Source organism: Clytia hemisphaerica, unplaced genomic scaffold (assembly GCF_902728285.1).
Source record: "Clytia hemisphaerica strain Z4C2 unplaced genomic scaffold, Clytia hemisphaerica genome assembly, whole genome shotgun sequence".
NCBI lineage: Eukaryota > Metazoa > Cnidaria > Hydrozoa > Leptothecata > Clytiidae > Clytia > Clytia hemisphaerica.
The window spans coordinates 173,193-193,440 of record NW_027104262.1 but is presented as its reverse complement, the minus strand read 5'-3'; the positions used below and the strand labels follow the sequence as shown (position 1 = coordinate 193,440).

General features: G+C 35.5%; 1 protein-coding gene across 1 annotated transcript; it reads right to left on the bottom strand.

Moving 5' to 3' along the window:
* Positions 1–14,014: 14,014 nt before the first annotated feature.
* On the bottom strand, positions 14,015–17,279 carry LOC136816638 (uncharacterized). Its single transcript, XM_067072973.1, has 3 exons — positions 16,964–17,279; positions 15,167–15,219; positions 14,015–14,694 (listed from the first exon to the last, which is right to left on the bottom strand). Exons 1-3 carry the CDS (start codon positions 17,215–17,217, stop codon positions 14,015–14,017), a joined length of 987 nt encoding a protein of 328 aa, XP_066929074.1. The 5' UTR covers positions 17,218–17,279.
* Between the last annotated feature and the right edge of the window lie 2,969 nt (positions 17,280–20,248).

Genomic DNA, 20,248 nt, shown 5'->3' with positions numbered 1-20,248 from the left:
GAAATATTAAACATAGACAACCAAAATTGATTTTATTTTTATTTCGATTTTTCAAAATTTAGGGTCGGTCGGGCCCGTAAAACAACTAATCAAATTAGTTCCATTTTCAAGATTTTGAGACGAAGCTTTCACAAAAATTTATTCCCGGTTAATCTAGTTTGGTCTAACGCAAAAATTTTTCCAAAATGTTTTTCCTCACCGAAACTAAGCTCTTCAAAGTTGAAATACTCTTCTTCGCATAAGTCTTCATCTTCTTCTTCGTTAATTTTTCATTTAAATCTTTAAATTTTCAGAATCTGGAATAGTTGGTCTAACAGAAGATGTATAACATTTCATAGTTTTGCTGGTTATTTGAGGCAGAAATTGATATTTTGTGCATGGTAAATACAAAAAATTTACTATGATCAGAGTCCTTAAAGCCCCAACATTTTTCCCCGATCAGGTATTCCTAAAATTACACCACATTTTTGTAACATACCCTTTACTTGCAGAGGTGTTCCTAGACTAATTTAAACTTGTATCAAGACCAGGATTGATGAGATGCGAGTCAGTAATAAATTGAATGTAGAAAATCTTTTATTTCTTTAAAACACTAATATGCACTAATAATATAAATTTACAAAAGTCAATTAATAAAATAAAGTTTATGTCAAAAAGGCTAGCAGTCTTTCTAGTTTACCCAAAGTCAATTTACACATCCTTACACATTTTTCTTCCAGTTGATACACTTTCTCGAAATGCATGAAATCGAAACATGATACCCTCACACGGAAAGATTTTTCAAAATTTAAAAAATCGCCCCGCTGTTGGGCTTTGGTACAGGCTACAGTTATCTCTGAATTCGGTGGAAAAGATGAGGAAAACAACAACCGAAAAGAAGATGAAAGCAATGAAGATCAAAGAAAAAGCTCTACTTCACCCTACAGGAATAGGGAAGATCGAGAAAAAAGAAAAGAAGGCAGAGATCTACTTCCTCTTGTTCAAATAGCTCACCATCACCCGACTGAGAAACAAGTTCAAGCTAATCATCAGATAAGAAAATAGAAACAGACATTCTAATTCCTGCCTCGGTACTCCCCCTAGGCTGCGCGCATCCTCGAAATAGTTTTTGTCATAGAGGATGCGAATCGTACCCGCAGAAGGCTTCCCACTTCGCAAATTTTTTGCTAAGCGATTTGGCGAGTTGTCTTGTGAAAATGCTGATGTCAGCGAAATTTCAAAGGGGAAGGAGTTGAGACGCATAACCAGACACTCGGCAGAATTCTGCAAAATACATAGCTATTCGGCAAAATCCTCGGGAGTCATTTCCGGGTCCGATTCGCATCCCTTATACAAAAACAAAAAAAGGGATGCGTGCAGCCTATACTCCCCCTGTTACAGTTGGGCCTTCAAATTCCACATGTATACTGAAGTTTAGCCCAGTTTTTCCTCTATTATATCTCGAAATTTCGCGATTTTTAGACCTCGCAAAAGTTTGTACGCCTAAAGTACTTTCGACTGAGTGCATTTTCTCGGGAAAAAAGTTTTTTCTAGTTGTTTTAAAAGCATAATTAAGTACCGGTCTGCGTAAACGTAAATAACCTAGTCAGTTTGTTCGAAATAATAAGGTGAAATCAGTTTTGACTAGACTATGGAACATGATTGAGACAAGAATGGGACACAAAATGTAAATACATTTTTCGAAATATATTTGAAATATTCGCTTGTGTTGATGTGTGACATTCTAATTATAAAGAAGCGACTTAGATCTTAACCCTTTCTGTCCCCTTGTAGCCATATGGCAACATAAACTTTGACCTCTTATTTTCTTTTAAAACACACTATGGGGGAGTGTTTGGATGTTTATTCGTGAAATACAGCAGGCTCACTTTGCTTTAAGCCCTTTATATGACGTGCCATAAGTTGTTTTATTATTTTTAACTTGGTGTAAGCTTTTTACCATGGATTTATCATAGAACTCTGGATACACAACAAGCTGGTTTTTCATCGATTTCTCGTGTTCTAGCCTTGTCCGCAGTAATGACATTATTGTTCACCCTCCTCCATTCACTAATCATTTTTTGTAAGTTTTTTTATTGCATTTTTCATCAAAACACAGCTATACAATTCCCAAATGAGACTTGAAGATCTCTCAAGAGAGTCAAATACATCAAATTAATTGCTAATGATATGTCGTTATGACGTTTCAAGCTATGAGAAAGATGCGACAAACATGCTATGTATAAGAAATTGAATGTTGACACCAGAAAATTTCAAACTTCCACCTCACCAAAACCACCGTGCCACCGCGTGCCTCCAAAAGATTTTCATATAACTATGAAGCAAAGATATTCTAGTTTAACATATGTCAATCCTAGCTTTTTCCAGAAAAAACTTGGAAAGATATTGCCATTTTTATTTTCAGAGTCATTCTAGGCTTTTTACTCAATTTTTCTTGTTTGATGATGTTTTTGTCAAATTTGATTTCATAAATGTATTCATTAAGCTTTCTTGCTTTCATTTTCAAAGTTTCATCCAGTAAATATACAAAAACAAGAAGTTACAGGACTTTTTAGAAATGGGATTATTAATCATTTTTCAAAATCAGAGACCTTCGAGCCGCCATGACAGTTGTCCTCTGCGGACAAAGCTAGATCCTCGATTGTTTTCTAAAATAATGGAAAAACAATGCTTCGCTCTCCACCGTTTTATTTGATGTTTATCCAGAGTTCTATGATAAATCCATGTTTTTACCTAAATAAAGCCGTTTCGCGATGTCTCGAAGTCACTTTTCGCGATGTCTCAAAGTCACTTTTTCGCGATGTCTCGAGCGTACTTTTTCGCGTTGTCTCGAATACACTTTTCGCGATTTCTCAAAGTCACTGTTTCGCGAGGTCTCAGAGTCACTTTTTCGCGATGTCTCAAAGTCACTTTTTCACGTTGTCTCAAAGTCAGTTTTTCGCGAGGTCTCAAAAGTCTCTTTTTCGCGAAGTTTTAAAGTTACTTTTTCATGAAGTAGGGCGGTAATCGGGTGGCGTCGACCTTGCCGATATGCTGATCGCCTTGTATCGCATCCCTGCTAGAACCAAACGGTGGTACCTCAAAATATTTTGGCACATGGTAGACATTGCCAAAGTAAATGCTTGGATCTTATATAAACGGCAGTATCAGCAACTGAAAGAAGTGCAGCCCACGGAATTCAAACCTGTGCAGCCAAACACTGGCAGATTCCTGAAATTGATCGACTTCTCGAGTGAAATTGCAAGTGCCCTAATAGGAGCAAACAAACCCACACCCTCATGCTCCAGAGGACGACCAGCAAAGCGAAGAAGCATGGACACATCGATTCCCACTAAAGGAAAGCAACCAGCAGTTCTTCTCCCTGTCACCGACATTAGATACGACCAAATTGGGCACTGGCCAGACCCAGTCAGCCAGAAGAACAGGTGCCGACATTGTGGGATGACATGCCGAATGATGTGTTCAAAGTGCAAAATATACCTCTGCTCACAGCAAGACAGAAACTGTTTTTTTCAATTTTCATAACCCTAACGTTTAATTAAACTCGTTTGTTATCATTAAAGAAGCTGAAAGTAAAATCCGAAAAGCTTGTCAGATTTTTTTCGAATCCTCTATGCCCCAGTGTTGCCATATGGCAACAATAACTAAAATCCCCAAATTTTGATAAAATGAATTTTTTTTGGTCATTCCAGCTTAAAACAACCCAAATACTTAAAAAAACCAATGAAATATTTTTAGCAACTGTAAGTCATAATTCGGGACAGAAGGGTTAATAAAAAAAAAAACTAACAAAAAATTAGAAATGAAAACAATTAATATAAATCCTATTATTGGAGTTTTGAATTTCAATACCTATTTTCCGTAAAATTCAATTAACGTTGACCTGTTTGTTCTTGGCCCCCGTCTTTTCCACCACATTCAAGTTAGAGTTGAAGAGCTAGAATCTGAGAATCTGAGAATCTTGACGTACTCTCTCGGGCTGCCTAGAGATCTGAAAATTACCTTACAGAGATAAAATTATGTATACGTCTTTCTATGAAACTTGGAAATTATGATGAGATTTGACATCAAAATCATTCAAAAAGTATCCTTGAATCGACTCGAAACCAAAGCACTAGAAATTGGGCTTTGTAATGTGGAGAAAAAACCCAAATACGGGATTAAAAAGCTAAAAAGTTTGGCTTGAAATTCCTGTCACAAATCAAAATAAAACTGAAAATCGCATCGTTCTCGTATATGACACAGAAACCCAACCTGGACAATGACCAAGGCAAAATGCTGGTGAATGGACCTAGCTGATGATAAATGCCAGACAAAAATAGGGTCCGACACTTAAAGGGTTAATATGGCACCTTCATAATGCGATTCACAACAAAAAAACTTCACCACCACCTCATGGCACAGACTAAAGGTTGGCAGGCTGCATCATCTCTGTAATATGGTCATACTCCGTTCGACATATCTTATTGAAGAACGGACTATGGTGAAGTCACCTGAGAAAGTATTTATGGAAGGCATTAAGTTATTTTCAAAAGGACCAATGCAATGCTCTAAGAATCGATAAGATTAGAGGAGCTGATACGCTGATAAGCTAGACAAGAACGAAATTCAAAGCGCCGTAATGACAATTTGTTAAGGGCGTTCAAAAAGAAATCAAATATAAAATGGCTGATGAAGAAATGACGATAGTGAAAGATGGGCCAGTAAAAAGCCTTGGAAAATGGTACGCTGAAACCCTACCCGACAAAAGAAAAGGGTTTGAAATTCAGAGGCCGACTGAGGATGGATTGCAGGCAATTGACACAACAAAACTTTAAAATTTGGCTACTTCAACTTGGTTTGGCTTTAGAGAAGATTTGGGTTTCTTCAATAGAAACATTGATCAAAACAACAGATTGGAAAACGTGGGTACTCTTGACACCTCTACTTGCCAAGAAAGCTTTGACACCAGGATGGCAATGGTTTTTAGAAAACCTTCACATCTTATTCTGACTGGTCAAGGGTCTGGATTTTCAATACCAGTTTCAATACCCCCAAAGAGGAGAAGCATAATAAGGTGTTCATTTCGGGAGGTCTTCCTGAAGATATAACAAACAGAGAAACTAACCTATTGACTTGACACAATGGTTTTTGTGTGTCGGAAAGTCGTACTCTAAGGTTCCAATTTTTGCGCAAATACCTTTTCCGATTGAATGTGGCTTGCTACTACTTGTTAGTACTACCTCACGTCAATTGTATAGTTCATTGAACAATTTGAAGCATCTTACACTTGCTGAAATTTGTTGCCTCACTGATTACGACTTTATGAATATCCATCAACTGTCATCTTTGATATCCTTAGACATTATAGTCAAGGCTCGACGCATGACATATTAACCCAATATTGGTCCAATAAGTATCAGCAAAAGCAAATCACTTAAGCAGCTACTTTTATCTACTTTAACTAATTTTTTGCGAGAACTATTTTTTTGCGGGAACTATTTTTTGCGGTTCACAGTTTTGATATTTTTGCCGGGAACTTAATTTTGCGGATTTCTCACTTGAAAGAAAATTAGAGCCGTTCAGTGAACAATTCCACCTTTGTTTTTCGCATTTGAAAGATTTTGCTGGAACTTAATTTTGCGTTAAAATTAGTTCTCGCAAAAATTAGTTCCCTTAAGCACAGTGTGCCCAAAACGTGAAAAATTGGAAAAAAATCCATATCTCAAGAAGTAAAATTGCTACAAACTAGAATGACCACTCGTTGGAAAGCTTATGAAAAGACGATTCAGATAAAAAAAATTTTTTTTAAGTCTTTTGAAAATTTGGGGGTGTGGGGCCGAATTTCGATTTTTTTGAATTTTGGGCCTGAAAGGTCCCCAAGGGCCATGGGTCACCACTAAATGTCTCAAATCGTTCAAAAATTGTTCGTTGCTAAGGTCAAATGCTTGAAATTTGTGAAAATCAAGAAAAAATCAAGTCAAAAAATGACGTTTTTCAGCAAAATAAGGCTCAAAAAGTGCTTTTTCCGGTGTCCGAAATCCTTACACATTAAAAATACATAGGTTTTAATATATGGATTTCGGACACCTGTGATTTCCAAATTTCACCAAATATCACGGTTGGCTTGTTGCTATGCTGGACTTATAAAAAAAAAGAAAAAAAAAGAAAATGGCTATTTTCAACCAAACTTGTTGGTGGGTGGTTTTATTTTTGCACTGAAAACAGAGGGGGGTTCCCTGAGTTATGACGTCATCAAATTTCTATTGCCGTCATATGCCGCCATATTGTTTATGGTTTTCAGAGCCCTCAGGGACTCAGGTATCTAGGGTATAAGTCAAATGCCTGCCGCACCCTAGCGCAAAATTTCTATTTTAGCTTTTTCCTCAAATTTTTACGACAAAAAACCACCGTAAAATTGGCTGTTTTTTTTGGCTAAATTTAGAGGAAATTCAAATTTTGAGCCACTTTTTGACTAGAATCTGCTAATTTTTGATTTGGAACAATAAATTAGGTCTATTTCTTGATCAAAACAAGAATTTTGAAGAAAAAAAAATTTTCTGGGGTCGAAATCTGGCCATTTTTTAAATTTTGCTGAAGATTGGTTGAAAAAAGTGATTTTTGCTCTGAGTGGTGACTTCAGAGGGGGGTCCCAGGACCCTAAAATCACTCCCAGACTCTGTCAATGGCCATTTCTTATAGTTTAAGGTATATACTTTCAGAAAAAACTCAAATCAGGCCTTCTCAGCAACTTTCATTTTGGGGTTTTTTCCAGCCTGGGCACACTCTGTGTTAAGGTTTGTTCACAGGTCCTATGTTCATTTAAGAAAATTTGATGGAAAAGCCTCTTTCCTTGAACAAAATGAAAAGAATTCAAAAAATCGTTATTATTGGAGAAATGCCAAGCAATGTCTGGCTGATCATCAGTAAACTTGGTGGTGAAAAGAAATGGAGTTTGGTGTTGTAAGATAAGGAAAAAACACGTCTAACTCACAATTTTTGGGAATATAGAGAATTTTTACACCTATTAAATTGAATTTCAAATTTCTTTGATCAGAACAAATCATACGACCTTGGAATATGTTACGAACAGACAGCAAACGGAGCAAACGGATATTTTGTTGAATTTTGTTAAAATTTGGATATTAGGCCGGAATGAGATTTTGCTCATGACTTTATGGTCTTGTTCAAAATTTTCCTACAAAAGCAAGAGATCCAAGAAATACTAGCTGAGATAAACAATTTGAAATAATAAGACAAACAAGAACAAGATAGAAGAATCCGGCAACAAAACTCAATTTGACAATTCAAAAGAAATAGAAACCAAATCCAATCGATTCAAATTAGATCACTTAAACAAGAGCAACATCGATTCTAATTTTTGTGACCACTAATTATTACAAAACTAGCAGTATCCTAAACAACAAAAAAATATCAATACACAAAATAAGGATAATTGTCATGGGAGTAAAACCAAAAAAGACATACCTATCAATGAGCTTTGGGATAAGTTTAAAAAAAAACAAAAAGCTGTTTCCATTCAGCATCATTTACCTCTGGCTCAAAGCTAAATTTTCTACAAAACAGTAAGATTTCGTTATTAGTCCGTCATCCTACTTGCAGCTTATTGATTATAATAACTTTTAAACACGTACTTCTGAACCAACTGGTCCACACATTTTCTACAGAATCTAATTTTCTTTTCAACCACTTAAATGTGATGTTTTGTTGACGTATTTTCTTGATATAACTGAGAAGGAAAATTTTGACCTCAAAAGTTTCAATTCCTGGAGTTCCGGAAGGGCTTTGTTAATGTGCATTTTACAGACCGTTCTTCAAAGTGCCAACTGGAATCATTTTTTGTTACCACTTAGATTATTTCACTTTAGTTGGCATACATCGAATGGCTTTGTTCTAAAACTGTTAAAAGCTTGAAATAAAGGATAAAAATTGAATAAATCTTTTATCTTTTTACTGTAGTGCAAATGGTGAATATATATACGTGTCCAGAAGATCGTGGTGTAATTCGGAATCCACTAAAAGCGGATATAACAAGTTTCTACCAATGCAAGAAGCTACACGGATTGCTGAAAGCACAAATAACATTTTCTCGATCAAGTTTAAGGTTAACTATAAGTGATTTGATTCAACATATTCGTTCGGAAGGCTACGTTATGAACTCAAGGATGCCCTAGTTTTCATGTTTACTTTTTTAGTAAAGCGTCTTCTGATAATAATAAAAGAATCCAACGACAAAACTCATACTTGCGATGCAAAGGAATAGAAACGAAAACGCACCGTTCACAATCTTTCGTCATACATCCTGACACCAGACGAGAAGAAGGTGCTTTCATTTGGACTTGATCAACTCAAACACGCACGAACAAAGTTGCTTTGAAAGCTGAGTTTGAGCGGTTCTATCAAAATATTCTCCGAAAATTCAATCACATTAACGAGGGTATCGAATGCATGTAATCCACTAAACGTAAAAAAGATAACTATCCAAACTCAATAGTTTGAAACAGGACAATCTTTCAATGAATTCAGAAATCCTTAACTGAGCTGCAACAAATTCACCGCATAAATAAAAAAATTAAGAGGATCGTTAAACGAAATGGCAATTCAAAGGAAATTGATGCGGTAACGAATCGTTTTACCCTAATGAGATTGATGAGGTATGCAAATGGTCCAAGAGGAGAACAAAGAGTTGAAATTAAAGCTATAGCAACAGCCAGACCGCCTAGTAAAATGGAAAATAAATCCTCGGACACAGAAAAACGACAAACACTTGCGAACTAATTTTGATCGACAAAAAGGACGAATCAATCAGCTTGAAACAGGGCAAGGAGCTGTCAGGAATTCTACAATTGAACCTACACAGAATTCGGCAAGAAAGAACTTGCTACATGCTTGATGCAAAAATTTACGAGGAAACTCCATATTCTAAAACAGTATCTCAGTACAACTTCCTACAAAGATTAATTGCAAATTCATGTTCCCAGAGTTTTATCAAGATACCGCACAAAAGCATATTCTCCAGATTGTTTCGGTGCGAATTGAGTGGAATTTGAAAACTACATCTTCAGCTATCTATTCTCCAACTATCCACTCAGTTTAATAAGACTGTCCTAAACACGACCAAAAATAAAACGTGATTCATTGGAAACAATTCTCATCGGATGCAAATCTCCAGCAAATATAAACAATTTCAAAAATATCAACCACTTGCTGGCGACAGTAACAATATTAGATATGAGAAGTTTGTTGAGGTACTTGGGATCGATTTTTACAGAATCTCTACCGAACAACATACCAGGAAGTCGAAAACTACGATCTCAGGGGAAAAATGGTAGGCTAGCAAAACCTATATGATACTTATCAGTATGAGGAGGCCAGGAAATTGAACCCGTCATATCCAGGGCGTACTGGGTAAACAGCTTGCTGTTGAAGATCCGGAAGAACAAATTGATGCAGTCTTCGATGATGTCGAAATCAACGACGCGGAATTCTCAATGGAGGAGTATGGAAAAGCCAAATTTTCAGAGTGGACCTGTCAATTGCATTGAAATTTGAGCCATTGGTTAGCCAATCAAGAAAAAATAAACTACACTTTTCCGTATTATAAAGATTACGAGGAAAACAAACATTCCAAAAGCTGGTGAACCTTTCCGCAGTCGGTGGTAGAGAAAGCCAAATTTTCAGAGTGGACCTGTCAATTGCATTGAAATTTGAGCCATTGGTTAGCCAATCAAGAAAAAATAAACTACACTTTTCCGTATTATAAAGATTACGAGGAAAACAAACATTCCAAAAGCTGGTGAACCTTTCCGCAGTCGGTGGTAGAGAAAGCCAAATTTTCAGTGCAAAAACGGCGATTTCCGGCATATTTCCGGCATTTTCAGCCGGAAAAGATTTTTTCTCAAAATTTGGACTCGGTCATTGTTTGGGCATTGTTTATACGCATCTTTGTGCAAAAAATCAGAAAAAACTAATGAAGAAATCTCGAGAAAATGCCAAAAAACCGGTTTTTCCGGCATATTTCCGGCATTTTCGGCCGGAAAAAAATGTTTATCAAAAATCGGGCTCCGTCACAATTTAGGTATTGACATTTTACATCAGTGTGCAAAATTTCATGAAAAAATATAAAGTACAGCTCGAGAAATTCAAGAAATACCGTTTTCCCGGCGAAAATCGGCTGTTCCGGCGATTTTTAGACAGTTCCGGCTCTAAAAATCAGTTTTATTGACATTTAAACCATGCTTTATGGTGGGCATTGTTATTAGTAATGTTTTTGTGTCAAAAAACAACGAAATTTAAGGAAAAAGTCCGATGAAAATCTAAAAAAAACGCGATTTCCGGCATATTTCCAGCATTTCCGACCGGAAAAGATTTTTTCTCAAAAATCGGACTCGGCCATGTTTTGGGCATTGCTAATACGCATCTGTGTGCAAAAAATTAGAAAAAACTAATGATGAAATCTCGAGAAAATGCCAAAAAACCGGTTTTCCGGCACATTTCCGGCATTTTAGACCGGAAATGATTTTTTTTCGAAAATCGGGCTCCGTCACATTTTGGGCATTACCATTTTGCATCATTGTGCCAAAAATCAGAAAAAACTAATGAGCCAATCTCGAGAAAAGCTGGTAACAGACGGACGGACGAACGGACAGACAAAGGTTAATTTATAGGACCTCCAGGTAGGTCCAACAAACATTCCAAAAGCTGGTGAACCTTTCCGCAGTCGGTGGTAGAGAAAGCCAAATTTTCAGAGTGGACCTGTCAATTGCATTGAAATTTGAGCCATTGGTTAGCCAATCAAGAAAAAATAAACTACACTTTTCCGTATTATAAAGATTACGAGGAAAACAAACATTCCAAAAGCTGGTGAACCTTTCCGCAGTCGGTGGTAGAGAAAACTGTATCATGTATCAGTTTGCGGATTTACCCTTAACTCTGGTAGTACCAAATAATAAAAGTAGCTGATTATCACGAAGCAGGCAAATTCAATGCTAGTGAATATTTTTAAGTCAATGCTTCTAGATTGTTGAAATAATTTTGATATTGGATACAGCAGACAGCCAATATTAACCTTTAGCTCTTTTTTGAGACATTTTTAGTTCTAATCAATGAAACATTTATTATGAAAATAATAGTAGTACTATTCATTCGATTTAAAAAGATTTGGTTAGTTCAAACTACAAACTGCACTTTATGACAAAAACTTTATCATTATCAGTTAATAATAATACTTAAGCTGTGCAAAAACATACCGATCCAATGTCAACTGTGCTCGCTACGAAACCGACACGTTCCATTTTCTTAGACGTGCGTAAAACATCATATTTCGCACTATTACCTAAAATGAGAAAAAAAAGAGACAGTACTTGCTCAAAGAGGAGACCAGCTATGTTTTCATGGTTAACACAATAACAGTACTAGTAAAATCAAAATAAGCATATTATAATATGAAAAGGAGGTACGGCACGAGGGCTGTTGCTGTTTTAAAAACATCTAGCAGGTTAAAACCTCTTGCACAAACAAAATGACACCACAAAATTCTTGTCCGTGAAAAAAAGACAGTGCTGATATAATGATAATAGCTTTTTATCGGAATCTTTAAAAGGTTGCTACTTACCAGGCCTGCACTTGGACTTCTAGATTACACACATTAAACGGAGGAAAATTACTCCATTACACAATCATTATGATCTACCATAATCCACTGCCACTCAAGTTGATTCGATCTATATGGCTGGATAAACATACTTTCAATCCCAAATTGTTGACCATTGTTTAAAACAAAAGCTGTGGTCATGACAAACACCATAATATCAGTTAAATTAGTTAAACCAAAATTGAAAATAATTCTATTGATCTCACTCAGTCTATAATTATATGCCTCCAAGTTGAAAAATATAGCTGCCATGAAAAAGGTAGGTGCATTTGACACACATAATCGTTTTCAATACAAAGATGGTGTAGGAGGATACCAAAACTGGTGTAGGATATCCATAAATTCCAAAATTCCCAAAAGAAATTGATCATACATGAACATCTCCAAAGCATGTGACATTTCAGTTACTTAATTGATTTTATTTTTTTATTAGGACCTGAAAAGATAGATATTGAAATTTATATTAAGTTCAAGTCAAAAAGATTTATATGTAACTGCAGTCTAAAATTCAACTATGGGAAAGTATTTTCAGACAAGATGAGACACACATAAATAAGTATGAGAAAAACAATGTGTTTTGATATAGGGAAAACGCTAATGAAGTAATAAGTGCTGTTTACTATGGAGGTGGAAAAGAACAAAATCACTTCCATCATGTTAACACCGTACAGAGCCCCCTTGAAAACAGAATAATATATTTCAAACTCTGTTTTAAAAAAAAGTCCACACATTTTGATACATTACTTTTGGAAGAATAATAATAAAAGTAATACCTCACTACTCTTTTGTGCTTAATTGTAGGGGGTGTAATTAAATGGGGGGGGGGGAGGTCAAACAAATTTTTTTCTAGGGTAGTAGGAGGGGTAATCAATGGCTTAAAGTGTTGCTCTTACCGAATGTGTTTCAAAACCGTTGAGTTTTCTATATTATTTCAATTTAGTAGGGGGCCATTCTTTAGGACCCGTGACAACAATATCCGGAGTGGAATTTTTTTTGCTCATTCGAAAGAAGGATGTATTTAGAAACTTTTTTGAGAGGGAGTAAATTAATTAGGTCCAGGAATTTTTTTTATGGGGAAAAGACTGACGTCACAAGCAAAAACCCTTGGGGCCCGAAATTTGACGAAATTTCAAAGTCGCTAAAACACAAAACCACTTATACCATTGGAAAGCTCTCGAAAAACGGTATAGAGGACTTTTAAGCGGATATGGTCGATTTCTCAACGTAACTCGAGAAAAACTGTGCTAAAGTGACGTTTTCTCAATGTTTGACGTTAATTTTATCGAGTTAGGTTGGGAAATCGACCATAACCGCTTAAGTCCTCTATATCGTTTTTCGAGAGCTTTCCAATGGTATAAGTGGTTTTGTATTTTTAGCGACTTTGAAATTTTCGTCAAATTTCGGGTCCCAAGGGTTTTTGCTTGTGACGTCAGTCTTTTCCCCATAAAAAAATTCCTGGACCTAATTAATTTACTCCCTCTCAAAAAAGTTTCTAAATACATCCTTCTTTCGAATGAGCCAAAAAAAAATCCACTCCGGAAATTGTTGTCACGGGTCCCAAAGAATGGCCCCCTACTAATTAGAACACTTTTTTGGTCAAAAAATGGTCAAAACTTGGCAATTTTCTCCCAAAAAATGCAAAATACTCTCGGGTCCCTAATAAACGTACAGTAGCGAATAAACATACAGGGCCAAAAATGGAGGCATAAGAACCTAATTGAATGATCTTTTCACTGAGGTTAGGGGGTAAATAATGGGTATTTTGCGTTCTTTCAGCGAGTAGATAAAGCCTCAATAGTCGAAGATGGATATTTAGCATCACAGACAAAAGTAGGCACTTGAAATTGGCCACAATTTTTTGTCAAAATTAATAAACGTACATGTACGTTTATTAGGGACCCGAGAGTAATCCCCCTACAATTAAGCACAAAAGAGTAAAAGGTAAATTTTAGGTTTAAGAATTTTTCAAAAGATTTTTCACTACTTTGCCAAATTTTAACTTTTTATTTCTATTCTTTTTTCTTCGCTGAATTCAAAAATGTTTCAAGACTTATCTTTCTTCGAAAGAACAGTAACACTGACCGTTTTTGACCATTTTTACGCCAATTTTGAAGGACTCCAACTTTAGTACTTATTGGAGACCCAGTGCTATACGCTGTTTGAAGGTTTACTTTGTTCAGTTTCCGTCATGCAAGGATACCGATATGTTTCAATCAAACGATCAGCTATGTACGTCAATGTTCAAGATAAATAAAGCAATACTACAATGTTTTCATATCATATATTTGATCAAACGATTTATCTGAAATGCATCATTTCATGTATGGCTATAATTCGTATTCATTTTTCCAAAGACTGAAATTACTGTATACAGACTGTCAACCGGGTGACATAATCAATCAAACGATCAGGTAGCTGTATTTGTATTCTGATGTTGCCATGATCGTCATTCAAATTAATACGTGGCTCATTTTCTATCCCATATATCAACGGATTAGGTATCTCGCGATCCTCATCTTGATTGATGTTATATAATTCGGATGTAACAGAAGACTGTGAACCATAAAGCTCGATACAACGGGTGACAAATAGCTGCATTGGACTTTGGTTATTTGCGGTACGCATCGGGTGATGATTCAATTGACCAACCAACTCATCACAGGATCTGTTGATTCTATCAATAAAGACAAAATGCAAAGAAAACAGATCAGCTTCTTGCAGCGGATCAAGTATACCAATGCTTTCCATGTAATAAAATAAATTGCTGAACTGCTGAACCACAACCCTTCTTACGTCCCTCCAGAGTCTTTCAATCCTCTGGTTATGAACAGAAGCACCTGTTATAAAGCTACCTCTGTCTAAGCCTCGGACTCGAAGCATGTAATCTGCAACCAATACATTTTCGCCACCATAGTCCGATCTAACACGAGATGGGGTGCCCCAATTGGTAACCGCACGCATGAAATATTCTAACACAGTTGTACTTTTATTATTCCCAGAACAACGCAAGAATACACAACATCTTGAGTAACCGTCGATACCTACGATAAAAAGAAAACAACATTGTAAGACTTACAGAAGACAAGTGGCTTCTTAGAATCCAGACCACATATCTATGGCGACTCAGTCTGGCCTGACTGTAGCACCAAAAGCATTTTCTTTTCGATTTCTACTGAGTAAATTTTTTACATGGTAATATTTCACTCACGATCAATTTTTCAACGAGCAAAGACCACTTTTTACTTCAAACTCTATCAAAAGTTATTCAACTGACAGCATATTAGAAGAGAACTTTAAATTTAAGGAACTGGAAGGAAAAAAAAAACTTTTCTTTGCAAATACACAATGCAAATCTTCACTCCCAATGTTCAAAGTTTCTTCTATAAAGTTATGGGATACTGAGATTACCTAAGAGTTTGATTGAATTTGAATGCTAGGAAGTAAGATTAGTTATGAATTTTTGGTGGGTAATGATAAAATACTATAACATAGTAAAGGAACTATTGTACATACCTCCATGGATCACAAATCTCCATCTAATCAACTTGTGATGTCCATCGATATGCCTAAAAAAACAAGCCACATGCTGATAATGAAAGTACGAACGAGCGAACGAATGGACTAACGAACGTAAAAGCGATATCACTAATGTTTTTGTGTGAAAAAAAAAATATGTGGAAAAAGTCCAATGAAAATCTGCCGAAACGGCGATTTCCGGCATAGAAAATTTTTCTCCAAAATCGGACTCGGTCATGTTTTGAACGTTGCTAAAACAATTTCTTTGAGCAAAAAATCAAAAAAAAAGGAAGATTAAATCCCGAGGAAATGCAAAGGCTTTTCCTGCAAATTTCCAGCATTTTCGGCTGGAAAAGAATACTTCTTGAAAATCGGGCTGCATCACATTTTAGGCATTATCACTTTCCATCAGTGTGCAAATTTTTATGAAAAAATTTTAAGTAGTACAGCTCGAAAAATTCAAGAAATGCCCTTTTTCCGGCGAAAATCGGCTGTTTTGTTCTGGCGCTATTTAGAAAGTTTCAGCTACAAAAAAAATCAGTTTTAATGACACTTGTACCTTGTTTGATGGTGGGCATTGTTATTAGTAATGTATTTTGCGTGAAAAACCACCAACGAAATATAAGAAAAAAAGTCCGATGAAAATCTACAAAAACGGCGATTTCCGGCATATTTTTGGCCAAAAAAAAAATTTTTCTCAAAGATCAGACTCAACCATGTTTTGGGCATTCCTAATACACATCTTTGTGCAAAAAACCAGAAGAAACTAATGATGAAATCTCTAGAAAATTCCAAAAACCAGTTTTTCCAGCACATTTCCAGCATTTTTGGCTGGAAAAATTAAGTTTTTCGAAAATCAAGCTTCATCACATTTAAAAGTATTGCCATTTTGTATAAGTGTGCAAAATTTCATGAAAAAAAAAAACAAAGTACAGGTCAAGACATTCAAGTACCGTTTTTCCGGCGAAAATTGGCTGCTCCAGTAATTTTTAGAAAGTTCCGGCTTCAAAAATCAGTTTTAGTGACAATTGAACCGTGTTTGATGGTGGGCATTGTTATTAGTAATGTTTTTGCCTGAAAATACAACGAAATGTAAGGAAAAAGTCTGATGAAAATCTACGAAAACGACGATTTCCGGCATTTTCGGTAGTAAAAAAAAATTTTCTCGGAAAACGGACATATTTCTGGCATTCCTAATACGCATCTCTCTGTGCAAAAAAAGCAGAAAAACAAAAACAAATGATGATGAAATCTCGAGAAAATGCCAAAAATAACGGTTTTTCCGGTACAAAAAATTTTTTTCCCGAAAATCGGGCTCCGTCACATTTTGCCATTTTGTATCTCTTTGTGTGTCAAAAATCAGAAAAAGCTAATGAGCCAATCTCGAGAAAACGCCGGTAACAGACTTTTTCAAATGTGAAAAAAAAAAAAAGGTTGAATAATTACAGAACAGCTCTAATTTTTTCTTTCAAGTGAGAAATACGCAAAATTAAGTTCCCGCAAAAAATATCAAAACTGTGAACCGCAAAAATTAGTTCCCTTAAGGTATTTCAAAAAATTGGACAGTCTATCTAGCAAATTGGGCTACGACACATTTTGGGCATTGCACTTTTGCATCTTTGTGCCAAAAATCAGAAAAAATAATGTGCCAATTTCAAGAAAAGCTGGTAACAGACAGACAGACGAAAAATAGACGAACAAACGAACAGAAAACAGGACCTCCAGGTAGGTCGAATAAATGGGGGAATAGATTAATAAAAATGCTACTGGGGGTAATTTGAATTCAAATCATACCATAACGAATTAGGTCCATGTACATGATACTGCCTTCTAAACACAGTCCTTCGTCTTCTACATTCACGTCCAATGGGATCAAGACGGAGAATCGATTGACGGATTCGATTTCTTTGCACGTGTAGGCCTCTTTCACGTAATGCACCAATGGTGTACCTTTCTCCGCTGTTTGGGGTTATTCTCAGTATTTCCGATATGACCTCGTCTAATTGATTATCATCAATGTCAGTGTACGTTCTTCGCACCGATGGCATTCCATATTCATCTCTGCGATTTAATATAGTATGCCTGCTAACGCCAAGCAATTGAGCACATTTAGTAATGGTGAAAAATGAGATCATCGAAAGCTTCTAACTGCTCTTGAGTTATATGTATTTTGGGTCTACCAACAGATCTTGACACAGGATGATTCACGCCATCAGCATCAACAATACCAGCATCGTTGTCATTTTGACGAACAAATACATCATCAAAGTCATCGATTTCAAATGGGAAATTCCTTCCATAGTTTTGAATTAAGGTTTGAAAGTTTTCAATTAGTAAATTAAAATCATTTTGCAGGCCCGTATTGTTTTGTCCCTCTTCGTTACCCCCCACAGCTTCAACATCGCCAGCTACAGGAATCCTCATATCTATATGATTTTTAATCAAGCAAAGAGTTCTCAGCAAATCCAAGCTAACCAAAATTAAATATTCAGCTCTGTCTGCCCCATCTGCTCGAGCATCATTTCTTTCCAATTGGTTTGATATTGAAATTAAATCATTAAAAAAAATTTCAAGATCTGTCCTTGTGTCATCTACAGCTGCCATTATTTCATAACTAGATTTCTTTCTATAATGAAAAAAGAAGAGCCAGTATGGTGATAGTTCTGAGATCATATTTCTATACTTTCCCTCCCTTTGCCTCCAACTGCGCCCTAAATCAAGAAACTCCTTGAACCCCTCCCCTTCACAAAAACCCTACCTTTAACCACCAAAATGTCCATACCCCACCCACCCTTTAAAAACAAAAATAATTTCCACGTTTCCAGACTTGGTCTCAGGTAGGCCAGAGTAAGTTCACTTTTTATAATTATACTAAAATCACATTTTGTAAAAAAATTTCAATAGATCTTGCAGAATATTTTTCCTTTGTATACGCCTGCACACCGTGTTGTTGAAAAAAAGACGATATATAATAGAGCAAAAGTTTGAAAAGCTGATTTAACAATAATTCAAAATCACTATAACCAAAACAGAATAAAACACAGTATAAAAATTGAATTAGAAAGTCCTCAACCCCATCCTCGGATATTACACCCCATCCTTTGCCTTCTACCTCTCCCTAAGCCAAGAAATCCCTGTAAACCTGTAAACCCACCCTTATTGAATTTTTTGAAAATAAAAGAATATACCTTTTATTATTGTCGTAAAACTATAACAATAACTCACATTTTTATAAAGCATATCTTACTCCACGTAACTGCACTTACAAGACTTACTATTCAAATGAAAAACTGATCATAATATATGTACTTTTAAAATGATCGCTTACATAACATGAGTATGTCATAATAAAAAGCTGAAAAAAGTGTAAAACTGTCAGGATAGTTTTGTCAATTGACATAAAATGATAACAAATATTAACAGTTTTAGTTCTAAAATGACCATAATTCGACCATGAATTGAAATTTTGAAGTTAAAAAATAATATCTCCATATTCACCTTAGTAAGGGGCACTTCTGAGGCAGAAAATGACTAGTATTCAGGTATTGATTGGGTGGACAAATTAAGAGTATTCCAGTACTTGACAGAACATTTTGACTGGTATTTGAAGTATTTCCACCGGTATGTTTGTATTTCAGGAAAAAAGAATTTTCGCAAATCAAGAATTTAGATTTTCACGTGGACTTACCTTCACGAAACGCGCAGTTCTAAATATTTTGTGACGACTTCTTTTAGCAAAAAAGGGTTTCAATGATAAAAATTCGCAACTGTAAATGTCTTTGTTATTCATTGTTATGCTAGTTTTGGATTTAAAAAAAATTTCATTTAAATTTCAAGAAATTTTAAAGGCAATTTTGAATCCTTTTCACTCAGAAAGGTATATTCAACGAATTTAGTTAAAATCTACCAGATTATGAATTTTTTTTCTACTTTTGATACTTTATGGAAATTCCTAAAAATATTACCTGGACTTTATTTTATGAAGCAGCTGTTACCAAATATTTCGGGTGGATAAAATCTCACGAGAATGGCCAAAATTCGTGAAAATTGCAAAATTTAATCCACTTTTTAAAGGTATTTTCTATCCTCAGAAGCCCCCCACAAGAAAACTTAGAGGGGAATTAACGTCTCCAATTAACCCTAATCTTCTAAAAAAAATCTAAAGAGGAAAAGGAACAAAAAAAACGAACAAAAAAAAGACCACTTCAAAAGTTATGTTATATGCTATGGTGAAAAACCTTTAAAAAACCTCCCATTTGGTTGTAAATGAGAGAAGTATAGAACACTATAAATGATTCCATTTTAAATTTATTTTAGCAAAATGTTGCAGAACGTCACAAGTAGAAAACAGAAAACACAACTAAGACAATTCACTGCCGTTTAACATCAATTTTAAGCCTAAAATACTGCGACTTTTGACGCACGCATGTGGGAATTGACATCAATCAGAGTTTTATAGATTTCTGGACAGAATGAACAACTTAAATTATTTTAAAATCCCTAACTTTTGGTCCAGTCAAACTTTTTCTATTAAAAATGGAATTCAGATTGACACCAATTCATGTCAGTGTTAAAAGTTGCAGTATATTTGAAACTGTCGTTCTTTTCTTGACGGATTTAAAATGTTAATTCCCCTATAATTATACACAAATTAATTTCTAAATCAGTAATACAAACGAAAGTAAAAAAAAAAAGTCAATGGTAATAACCATGAATCAAGACGCATTGAAACTTTGTTCTCCAGGTATAATGACTGATTTGAAGGCATTTAAAAGCATTTCCTCATTTTCAAAAAGTGCTTCAGGAACCGTCAATTCCATTGAACATGTTGACGAAAAAAATCCAGCCGCGTCTGGCACAACTCTGACGTAAAGGTTTTGATCTTTTAATACGTTCAAATTATCTGAAGCAGTTGCGTATTTGAGCAACTGCTTCAGTTCTTTGTTGCTCATTCTACGGATCACTTTTGACAGCAAAGGCCCGTGTGACAAATTTTGACTGCTACATGTTATGTTTCTCAGCATGCTCTCAGGATTTACATCATCATAGCGGGCATCATATGTTAGAAGGGGTTTACAT